The sequence below is a fragment of the Pundamilia nyererei genome, unplaced genomic scaffold (assembly GCF_000239375.1).
Source record: "Pundamilia nyererei isolate P.nyererei 1_Seehausen unplaced genomic scaffold, PunNye1.0 scaffold00175, whole genome shotgun sequence".
NCBI lineage: Eukaryota > Metazoa > Chordata > Actinopteri > Cichliformes > Cichlidae > Pundamilia > Pundamilia nyererei.
In genome coordinates this window covers 1,170,668-1,182,472 of record NW_005187576.1, presented here as the reverse complement: position 1 = coordinate 1,182,472, position 11,805 = coordinate 1,170,668, and the positions used below count along the sequence as shown (strand labels likewise).

At 39.3% G+C, this 11,805-nt stretch overlaps 1 protein-coding gene across 1 annotated transcript in view; it reads left to right on the top strand.

Annotated features, from left to right (window-relative positions):
- The first annotated feature begins 9,670 nt into the window (after nt 1-9,670).
- Nucleotides 9,671-11,805, top strand: part of hpxa (hemopexin a) — a 5,005-nt gene continuing 2,870 nt past the window's right edge. Inside the window, 3 exon segments of the mRNA XM_013914156.1 lie at nt 9,671-9,767; nt 10,463-10,551; nt 11,020-11,177. Of these exon segments, the coding sequence (XP_013769610.1) occupies nt 9,703-9,767; nt 10,463-10,551; nt 11,020-11,177 (312 nt within the window). The 5' untranslated portion in view covers nt 9,671-9,702.

Sequence of the window (11,805 nt, the reverse complement as noted above, 5' to 3'; positions counted from 1 at the left end):
AAATCTAAAGATAAAGCAAAGAAAGCGTAAACCGTCGAATTTGATTGCTTATTTTATTTTATTTTATTTTGCTGAAACTGCACATTCACTGACAATAATAGAAACTGGGCCTTTGATTTTAAAAAACATCTTTCTTGCAATAAGAGGAGCTGGTTTTTAAAGTGACCTGTGAGTGACGTGTTTGCACCAAAGCAAACAGACTCTGCTTTAAGCCACGAGATCCGGTAAACGGTCCCATAATCACAGTTGAACTCACAGTGAGATGAGAAGTGACCTTGTTAGCCGATTGTTCACATTCTAACATATACGTATAATAAATTAAATACCAAAAATCATTTTCAAAAAAAGATTTAGCAAGTTTGCAAAATGAAATATAATGCACATAATTATGTTTAAACATAGAGTCCACACACATATAGATAAAATATGTGAAAGAGCTATGAAAAAGACACCAAAGACTTATTCAGTAAAAATGCATCATCATCATTGTTGTTGTTGTTGTTATTGGTGGTGTTGTATGTGACCTCCTAATTTGAATTCACTTCAGGACTGTAAAGAAGAAATATTTTTATCCCTTTCATTCCTGTTGCGCAGAAGTCAGTCACTGAGTTCTACTGACCCCTGGTGGCTATTTGTTGTAATTACATGATGACAACACAGCGTCACCATGACACCGTTTGTTATCTCGTCTTCGAAATTTAGAATTCAGAATTCCTTTATCGTCATCGACTAATAAAATTAAATTTAATTGTGTCCACTACCTCGAAAGGAACACACTCACTCACTCACTCACAGAAACTGGTTCGCACACAGTTCCAATCAGGTAAGCTTAAATGACGTTAAAATGGGATGGAGCAACGCTTTGTGTGAGTGTTAGTACTCTTACAAAATATTACATTTGTCTGAGAAAGTCTTACAATAGAATAATAAATGAAAAATGTGTGTTGCAGATTGTGTACAGACCAAACAGTCGTGTTTTGGATGACTGTGTTGAATGCTGAGCTGTAATCCACACAAAAAATAGACACGCGTTTGTTCCTTGCTGTCTGGGTGGTGCTAAAGAGCATGGAGGGTGATGCAAATGATATCATCAGTTTTGTATAACTACTGATGTGAGTCCACAGTAGGTTGGAGAGAATCCATAAAGTCTCTGAGGACCAGTCCCTCCAGACATTTCATGATTTTTGCTGTTTGAGCAACTGGCATGTTGTCGCCAAACATGTTATCACAGACTGTTTGAGAACAACACTAGTGGATGTCTTACAGGAGGTGTGGACAGTGCATTCATTCATTATGAATTCCTCATCCTGGAACAGCACCTGGGCCACCTGCTTTCCCTACATTCATATTACAGAGTGTGCTGGCATCCGCAATCTGTATGAGGCAGCTGGCCAACCTGCGGTAAATAAGCCAAGCCATGGTTAGTAACAACAGTTGGGTTTGCTTTCTTAAAAGTATCATCACATTGGTTAGAGTCACATGACCAAAAATAAGGGCTGCTGAATGAGTGAATGACTTGGCAAAATTAAAAGTGCTTATTTGGTTAACTGGTGTGTGAATGTTGCCCGTTTCTCCGTGTTAGCCCTGTGATGGCCTGGTAATGTCTTTACTGTGTACTGATATTTTCCCTGTTTATATATGACAATATTAGCCTATCCTTTTACATTTTATTCTGCAGTGGTCTGACTTCTTATGTGATGTAGGAAATTGACAGCTGCCCCTCAGCAGTGCATTTGTTCATTGTATTGAACCAGCATTAATTTCAATCACATAAGGATGAAAAAAAAAAAGATGGAGAACTTTGATAAGAAATAAACCACATATGAGTTGAATTAAGGAGGAACTTTGTTTACTGCCTACCACAGAGCTCCTGCTCAAAAGACTGACATACTCACTGGTCATACTGGAGTCTACTTTGGATTATTTCTTTTCTGTGGCTGTTCTGAATATGGTGTGCCACAAGGTGCTGTTTTGGGGCCTTTGCGATTTCTGTTATATAGGTTCTTCTTCAGCAAATTTTTAACTACGTTTCTTATCACTGCTACCCAGATGACATTCAGTGAGATATCACTTTTAAGCCACAATCATATGACCCCTTATGAGCAAGCACTTTGGCGACAGCAGGAAGGAAAATCTTCCCTTTAACAGGTGGAAACCTCCAGCAGAACCAGGCTCAGGGAGGGCGCGGCCATCTTCCATGACTGTTTGGGTGTAAGTGAATGAGACAGGACAAAGACATACTGTGAAAGAGAGCCAGAGATTAATAATAACAAATAATTAAATACAAGTGTATAAACACACTGGCTCCCTATTAACTTCAGTGTCACTTTTCTTTGCTAGAAAGCAGCAAAAAAACTTCTTTGTCAACTGTAATGACTTTGTCTTCTTTTTTTTTTTTTTTAGCATTTTGGTTTGGAATCATGTTATGATATTTGTCTTATAATATAAATCCTGTGTGATATTTTACAGTGCACAAGTGTACTTCAAATGCATACTCCAAATGCGCCGTCGATTTCCCCAAATATCAAGCGTGGTCTGGTGGACACATCGTGGTCCCATATATCCCATAATTCATAGCGTGGCGGTGGGTGTGGATAATTTTGCTGCAAAATACGGCAGAAGGGAGCAGCCGAAGAGGTTTTTTTTTTTCTCCAAACTTTATTGAACTTATAAAGCAGAAATCCACTTGGCAAAGCAGCAGCTCGGTACTCTGTAAATAAAAGGCAGGAGATGACTTACGCTGGACAGTAAAACACAGAAATATTCCTCAACTGTATCGTTTTCATTACCTGTCCACAAGTTTGCGTCACACCTTAATAAATGTGGGTCAGTGGCGGTGAAGTGAAGGAACGCAATGTTTCCTACCTACAAGGGTGCAAATAACTGTAAATCTCTGCCAACGGCCAGAGCTCAAGTGGTACATTTAGTGTAACATACCGTTCTAACAGAAGTTTAGGGGGACCCGCATCAAGCTTTCATTGAAAGAAATTTAAAAACGCCAACTTGGACCAAGCACTCGCAGCTTCAGGTTTGCTGAGGAATGCCTAATTGCCCACACCTGAGCTTATGAAAGGAGCAAAGACCAGCTCCGCCCACCAGGGGCGGTTCCCAGACTCAGGTCTCACCTGTCACACTAAATATATGTGAAATGAGAACTTGTAAAGGTACTCACCTGTCCCGGTTGCTTCTTGCAGGATGTGGAGCAAAAGAGTGAAAGTGGCTCAATCACCTGCTTAAGAGCTCCTGGAGCAGTTTAGTGTGCCAGGTTAGGGAGTATGGTTAAAGAGGGTTTTAATTTAGATAAAAATGGGTGAAGCTTATGTTATTGGTTTGTTTATAGTACGTGTTGGAAATATGTATATGTTTGTGATGTGCTTTAATGTTATTGTATGTTTGTTTGTGTGGAGGGTTATGTTTTCATGTTGGTTACTTGCTCACCTGAAAAGGTAGAGTATAAAAGGAAGTCATTTTGTTTAGTTAGTGGGGGTTTTTTTGTGCTGTTAACATGTGCCTTCTTTAATAAAATGCCAATGCATGGATGTATTTTACTCCAGTCTCGCGTCATGTTATTAGACAGAACCTATGACCGCCGGCCAAAACTGACAACAACGAAAAACACTAAACCTGAAAAACAAAACAAACCATTCCTCGGGATTCCCATATGCTTGTTTGGCATTCACCTAGGGACCATTTTTGATCCGAGGACACCACAAGGGTTACATAAAGCAGAACCCAAAAAGTCTAAATGCATAAACAATGGGTCACAGACCCACGACAATGACATCTTGTTTAAATTCAAATGTACAAAACAGGTTACACACTACGTAATGGATTGCTCAACAATGACACTGCAGACGGAAAACACATTCAGGGCCAGTATTTGTCAGCTTCACTACAACAACAATCTTTGTGCCAAAGATAGACTAGTGATGCAACGGGGCTTCTGTATGTGGAAAGAATTTTCTCCAAACAGAACAACAACAATATGTCCTCATGAGCAAATACGCAGCACTGTGCCACTGCTTTGTAACAGATGAGTCAGAGGTCTTCATTTAGAAGCGAATGCAATATTTAGCTAGTGTCAGTGTCAGTGGCAACATAAAGGTTTTACCCATTTAACACGCTGTAAAAGTGCAATAACTTAAAGGATTACATTTAAACATGAAACCTTGGTTTATTGTTTAAGAGTATTTCCAATGGAAATTATAAGTCAGCATAATAGTAATGAACATTCACTTACTACATAAAGTAAGTGAATGTTCTGCCATAGAACCTGCCATAGAACCTGCCTGTTCTATGGCAGGTTCTATGCTGCCATAGAACAGGCAGCATAGAACCTGCCCGTTCTATGCTTGGTTTTTGCTGTTGAATTGTGTCGTGCACTTTAGACTTCACTGAACCAGTGCGGCCTTTTGAGTCAGAAATACATTTTTTAAAACCAAGTGTAACATAATAATGTAGCAATTTACCCCCATACAGAAACAAAGACAAGGAGGGTATGAGTCCACCTTATTCCTCACCTAACAACATATTTAACATATAGTACATGGGGTACTAACTTGAGCCAAGAATAATTTTACTGTGACAAGTAATCATAGTAATCATAATATATATAGCACTCCCAAATGACCAAGCTCCTTACTCTGCCTCTAAAGGAGAGGCCAAACATGCTTCAGAGGAAGCACATTTCTCCTTGTATCACAATCTCATCTCTCCTTACACCACCCAGAGAGCATGAGGGGCAGAACGTAGATCAACCTATAAATTGACAGCTTCAGGGTCAGCTCTCTCGTCACCCCATTACTGCAGATGCCACATCGATCCCTCAGTTTCCTGCTCCACTCTCCCGTCACTCATGAACAAGACCCTGAGATATTTAAAGTCCTCCACTAGTGTTGTGCGATAGCAAATTTTGGTATCGATCTCATACCAGTTAAAAAAAGTGCCAGTATTGCTGATACTTGTGCTGATACTTGTTTCCCTATCTCACTTAGCTGCTGGCAGTATGAACCAATCTCTCACTATGGTTGTGCAGGGACCAGAAACAACTAAAACCAACTAACACTAAACACACTACTGGGTGCACATATTGCACCTAGTTTGCCTCGTGCAATGTTCAGGGCACGCTGGCATGTGACAGGAGGAGCATACAGTTTCCACCCCCTCTCTGTGATCCAGGAGCAAAGGTAACACCTTTTTCAAGTAGATCTCCCTGCTGAGCACTGGACCGTCAGCAGGTGGAGTTTTACTCACTCCTGGGAGGTGCAGCTCAGAATAAGACTTGTTAGTAGCAGTTTTAGGTCTCCTTTTCATGTGTTGCATGAGCAAGGCGCAATCCACTCCAGCAATGTCTCCAACATCAAGTCTGAGAAGATCCCCATCAGCATGATGAAGGCAGTAATAGTAAAATAATGCTATGTCTCAATCTTTACAACCTTTACATCTAATATGCTTTTTATGGTCTGAATAAAATATCGGCTTGTTTGCATTTTACACAGCAAGTCAGCTTTTTTAGAGTTGGGTTTGTGGCTATTCTGCAAATATAAACAGACAAAGAAACACTCTGAATGGAACCCACTTGATTTAGATTAACTTTTATTTTGTATTGTTTCTGTGAAATGCCTTAGACTGGGAAGTTCTTTTGATATTAAAACTGTATTTTGTATTTGTATATTGGCCAGTCTGTGGCAGCAGCTGTGCAGAAATTTAAACAGCTCGCTTAACTTTCTCTCTATCTCTCCACACTATTCCACGTCTGCTCCCACTGATTTCCTTAATTCCCTCCCTAATACTAATCATTTCCCTCCTCCGCCTCTATGACAGCCACTCATCTCTTTGCCGTTAGCAAATTGAATCTTTCCACTCTCTTTACAGATTTATATGTCAGTGTTTTCCTGTTATTTTCCCTCAAAGACTTAAAACATTTAAATTGAGAGCTGTTATTGTTTCCCATGTTGGCATGGTATCCATTAGTGTGAGAAGAAGATGTGTTTATAATACAGAAATGCACAGAAAAAAATCAGTGTAATATATATGTGTAGAAAAGAGCTGCAAAAACCTTTTACCTTAACAGAAAATGAAAGTTTTTTATTTTTTTATTTATTTATTTTTTTTTACCTCTAGCTTTTATTAATGGATATGGCTGTGATAGTGACAAAGAACCTCACAAACAGAATGAGTGCCTAATTGCGTACTTTAAACAAATGATTGACAAGGCCTTAACCTTGACTGAGGCATACAATGCTCCAAGTCTGTCACGTTGTGCACGTAGTACAAAGCAAATGTTTGCAAGCTGATTTTCAATAAAAATCAGCGCTGTCTTCCTCTGTATTGCTGACATGATGGAAGTTCACTGTAGAATACGTGTTGCACAGCATGTTTGAGGTTTGTGCTCTTTCGCCCTCAGATTAAAGAGATAAACAAGAAAAACAAGAACTGAAAATGATCATTCATTTGATGTTTAGGCACACAGCTTCAAACCAATCAAAACAGTGGATGGATTCATTTGAGTTTTTTAATGAATCATTTGAGTATTTTACATTGTAAAAACACTTCAAATTATAAGGCTTCAAAATTTAATTGACATTCAAATGATTGATTGAAGTAATTGAGAGTTTCTATTTGCGGGATATGTGATCGACTAAAGATCATAACAGGGAAACAAAATGAACTCTGTCAGCAAGTGATTAAAGGTAGTTGGTCTTAAATTCAAATTTTGAAAAGTTAAACGGGCAAAACCTTTGTTAGAATTAGAGTTTACAAATCCTGCAAATGTGCAGAAAGTTATTTACATGGAAAATAACAAGAAAAAAAGCAAGTTAGGAATAAACGCCAAGATGAAGGCAAACAGCTTTCCTTTTCAGTGATCAACAGAATATTTCAGCATATTCAAACCCCTGGTATCTCATAAATAATTTTTTAAAACGACAATAACATTAATATTTATGATATTGTTTGGGTTTTACATATGTACCAGATGTCTCCCTAGACTGATATAAATGTTGTTCTGGCTGAGCCAGAATTCTAATGAAAGAGGATCAGATTAAAGGAGATTCTCCAATCAGACTCTAAGAGGATGTTTTTTGTTTGTTTTTTACTCCTTAAGTGTAGGGATTGTGTATCTGGTGTATTTGTGATATTTCTGTTGATGACTAAACTCGACTGCGCTCGGATCATCGGCCTTTATTCTTATTGACATTCCTAAACAAATAGAAGATGTGGGATGACAAAGCTTATCTTTGCGTGTGAGGGCCACACATAGGCCCACAAGTTCAGGTTTCTGAGGTGATGTGTGCATCTAGGTTACGGTACTTTTTAATTCTCATCATACTGATTGGAATCCATGCAAACCCAAGCAATATATCACACAAGTGATTTTTTTTTCTATCATTCAAATTTTTTTAATAACAGGCAAGAGGTCTGCATTGTCTGTGTGTCTATTTGAGAAGCATCTTAGACAGGCAGAGTTTCTCAGAAGCAAAGGTGGGCAGAGGTTCAAAGACTTGCAAAGCACTGCATTTCAAACCTGTTGCACAATTTCAGAAAAAATATCTTTCACCTTAAAATTGCAAAGACTTTGAATGTGTCTTCATCTGCAATACATAATATCAAAGATTGAGAGAGTCTAGAGATCTCTCTGCATGAGGGACAAGGCCAAATTTTGGAGCATCATGAAATGAAAAACATAACAAAGAAGGATCTGAAAATGTTAAGCAGCTAGAGTCCTGTAAGGACAGAAAAAGGGGACAACTATCTCCCAAAAGTCCAGCAGCTGGTATCCTTAGTTCCCAGATGTTCCCTGGAGTGCTGACAACAGAAGAGGTTTTGCTACTTTGTGGTACATTCAAGTTCTTCAGATTCTGTCATATTCATTTTAAAGATTGAAGGTATTTTCTATAAATAAAATATGGCTTTATGAGATTTGTAAACCATTGCATTCTGTTTTTCTGTTTACATTTGACACATCCTTGCAGTTTTGGGGTTTGTGTTTGGCAGTTTAGCTCTTTTCTTGTGCACTACTTTCCTCCCATTTGCATACATGATAAGAGAAAGCAGCAACAAGAAACCAATGCAAACAGAGCATGGATGCATGATGACAGATGTGCCACTGAAGAACAGCAGGAAAGGAGGAGCGAAAGCATAAGTGGGTTGCAAAGTGGCTGGCAGTTCTCAGAAATGTGCCAATTGGATGTACAGAAGGACATCAGCAGAGCAGTCAGTTGATGAGGGCTGCCCCTGAGATAAGCTGATCTGCCACGGCTTGACTTGTAGATGCAATGAAACAATGTTCACAGACAAGTTTGTCAGTCATCGTTGGAATTTAACTGCGCAGAGTGAGTTTCACACACCTGTCTCCTGTCACCTTTTCAGCACTGAATAACACAGACTCAGAACAGAAGTCTGATAAAACTGTGTGTAAAACTCTTTAGCTAAAAAAAAGTTAAAGAACACCAAAGCGTTCACGGTCATGGTTTATGGAAACTTTGCATCCTCTTCTCTCTTCTCACTTCAAACCTGAAAATTTTCCATCACATGAAAAACAAACAAACAGCACTCCTGCAGTAGAAAAAAAAATCAGCATTACTAACATTTCATAACCTTAAATTAGGTTTTGTTTATACATCATTTAAACACCATAATGCACATTTGAAAAAGTATAACATCATATACAATGAGACTGATATTATCTTCCTTTTTAAAAATCATACGGGGACTTCTTTGGCAGCATTTATTGACTTCATCTCCCATGAGCTTTAGTGAATCTTTTGTTTGTGCATTTAATAGCATATTTGCAACAAATAGGAAGCACAGGACAAGTTATTAAAAATGGAATAGAAGGCAGCACGTACATAGAGCCCACACAAAGGGAACAATTTTTACTGATAAGTATTACCTACACTGAGGCCATCCTACTTCTTCTGTTAATGTTCACTTTACAAACATTATACAACACTTAGTCCAAGGATTGTGAAACACTGCAGTCAGCAGTTTTTGTTTAATTTAGTGGGGGTAGTGGGTTAGTAACCTCTCAGGTAGCTGGACCTGGTCTGGCCTGCAGATCCAGCTCAGGCAGACTTCTGGAATATTCTGAAAAGATATTTGTTGCATGTGATGAGTAAAGTGGTTCAGTTATGCACATCAATAAATAGACATGCTTTTGTACACTTTTTGTCACATCAAATGATCTACAGGTATCAACGAGCCTTTCTCTGGAAAACAGTAATCTTGCATAAATATTACATTAGGTATGCACTGGTGTGCATGTAGGTTTTAATGCTGTGGAATATTCACCCACATTCATATTCTCAAAAGTGATGATTGCACAAGTCTGCTTTTTATTCAGTGCTGTAGCATGATGACATAAGATATATACGTGATTAGACTTCTGTGCCCAAAAAATAAAAGGGGTAACCCATCAAATTCTATGAATCTCTGTTGCACCAGGACTTTTCCTGGTAGGTGGTTTGAACAAAGACAAGTCAGAGGTGGAGGTCTGTGGGGGCACAGCTCTGGGGGCTCATCAAATATTGTGGGCGTCTTTTGATAAAGCTACTGGTTGTGCACATTGTCCCCTCTTCCTCTGGTACCCAGTGTGATGTGACCTTTTAAACTGGGCTACAGTATAAAAGAACGCAGCAGCAGTTGCAGGGGTACCTTTGGCTCAGCTCTCCAGGCCTATCTGGTCTCAGAGGAATCCTCATCATGAAGCTGCTTTCCTGCATCCTGTTGCTTACCCTAGCCCTGGGATGGGCTCACTCGTAAGTGGACTTGTACTTCTAATGAAGAGATAAAACCCAGACAGTTTGAATGCTTTTTAATGCCACTTGTTTAATTTTTTTCATTAAAACTCAATACTAACGTAGTGAGTTACAGGGGACATCATGTTGTGTCTTTGCTGCATATCTAAAATGTTTCCAGATAACTTTTTTTGTTGTTTGTGCTAAATGCAGACATGATTACAGATCTAAAGCAACACTTTAATTTAGCTAAAGTCACTTTTTATACTTCCTGAGTTAAGCAGCGTTGATACAGGAAAAAACAAGACAAGAAATTATGATAATAAAAGCATTGTAGTGATATTTTCGTAAGTATGCTACACCAATTTGAATTGTTTTAACCCCACATGATCTCATTATTTTCTCTGGGTATCACACAACATGACATTGTGGCTTCATACAGTATAGCTTGAGTAAAAAACTAGATGAAGACTGAAAACTCCTCTCACGTGCGTTTTCCCTTTAACAATTTTGTAAAACTAAAAGTCCGAGCCTAAGTTTTGAGTGAAATTGCTTAAAGTGATAACATGCCTTTTCTCTGCTGGTAAAACCAGGCAAGGAGGAGGTCATCCACCACATGAACATGATTGTGAGTTGAAAGATTTTATTCTTTTAAATTCACAGACATTTCTCAACACAACTGCTGTCATGTTCTATATTATGAGCCTTCTTCTCACTTTCACCTGATATTCTGCAGATGACCTTGACCGCTGTAAAGGACTTGAGATGGATGCTGTTGCAGTGAATGAAGAGGGAATCCCATACTTTTTCAAGGGTAAGAATCTATAGAGGAGTCATGAGCAGGCATTTTGACACTGAGCGATCGTGGCTCAAGAGTTGGCAGTTTGCCTTGTAATCGCAAGGTTGCCGGTTCGAGTTCCGACAGTCTCGGTCGTTGTGTCCTTGGGCAAGACTCTTCACCCGTTACTTACTGGTGGCACCAGTGTCCGGCAGCCTCGCCTCTGTCAGTGCGCCCCAGGGTGGCTGTGGCTACAATGTAGCTGCCATCACCAGTGTGTGAATGACTGGATGTGTAAAGTGCTTTGGGGTCCTTAGGGACTAAGTAAAGCGCTATACAAATACAAGCCATTTACTGCATGAGGGAAAGTTATGACCTGGGAATATGTCATACTTTTAAAATGTGTTTGATCATCATAGAGCTCTAATGGAGTATGAACTGCAGCATGCATAAAAAGTGTGATTGGCTCTATTTAATGACTGTGTCCCGTATATGTTCTGTCAGGTGACCATTTATACAAGGGCTTCCACGGCCTTGCCGAGCTCTCCAATGAGAGTTTCGCTGAGTTGGACGACCATCATCACCTGGGCCATGTGGACGCTGCTTTCCACATGCACTTTGAAGACAACCCCGACGACCACGACCGCATGTTCTTCTTCTTGGTATGGCTTTTTATTGTGTTATTGATCATAACAGAGTTTGGCAACAGGCAAACATCCAGAGAAGGAAACAGTTTAAATAACCCAATAGGAATTACAACACAAAGCAAGATGGATAGCAAGACTAGAGTGGAGAGAGGGAGACAACAGCTGTCCTTGCAGTTGAGCTGGTAGAATAGTGTGACTAGAAAACAGGTATGATGTAGGCCAGTGGCTTTCAAACATTTTGTGTGCAAAGCACACCTGCACTCATATCTGTGCAAAATAGTCTCCATCATGCCATCTGACATGTCTGGACTGGTGTGCACCACAAATACCTTTCTCAGTTTCTTTTTGCATTCTCATGAGCAATTATAGCTGTTCAAGTGTGATGATGATTAAAATTTATCAACATTCCACAACTGCCCAAACTTGGGGTTGAAAACTGCTGTAAATGTGAAGCCTTTACAAAATAAATTTGGTCTGCATTACTGCTTTCTGAAAGCGATACAAAGTGAGATTCTCCTGATTTGACTGCAAAAGCCTAACAACTTGTTAAAGCCTTCAGCTGATCCAAAATGCTGCAGCAAGAGTACTGACAGGGACTAGAAAGAGAGAGCATATTTCTCCTGTTTTGGCTTCCCTTCATTGG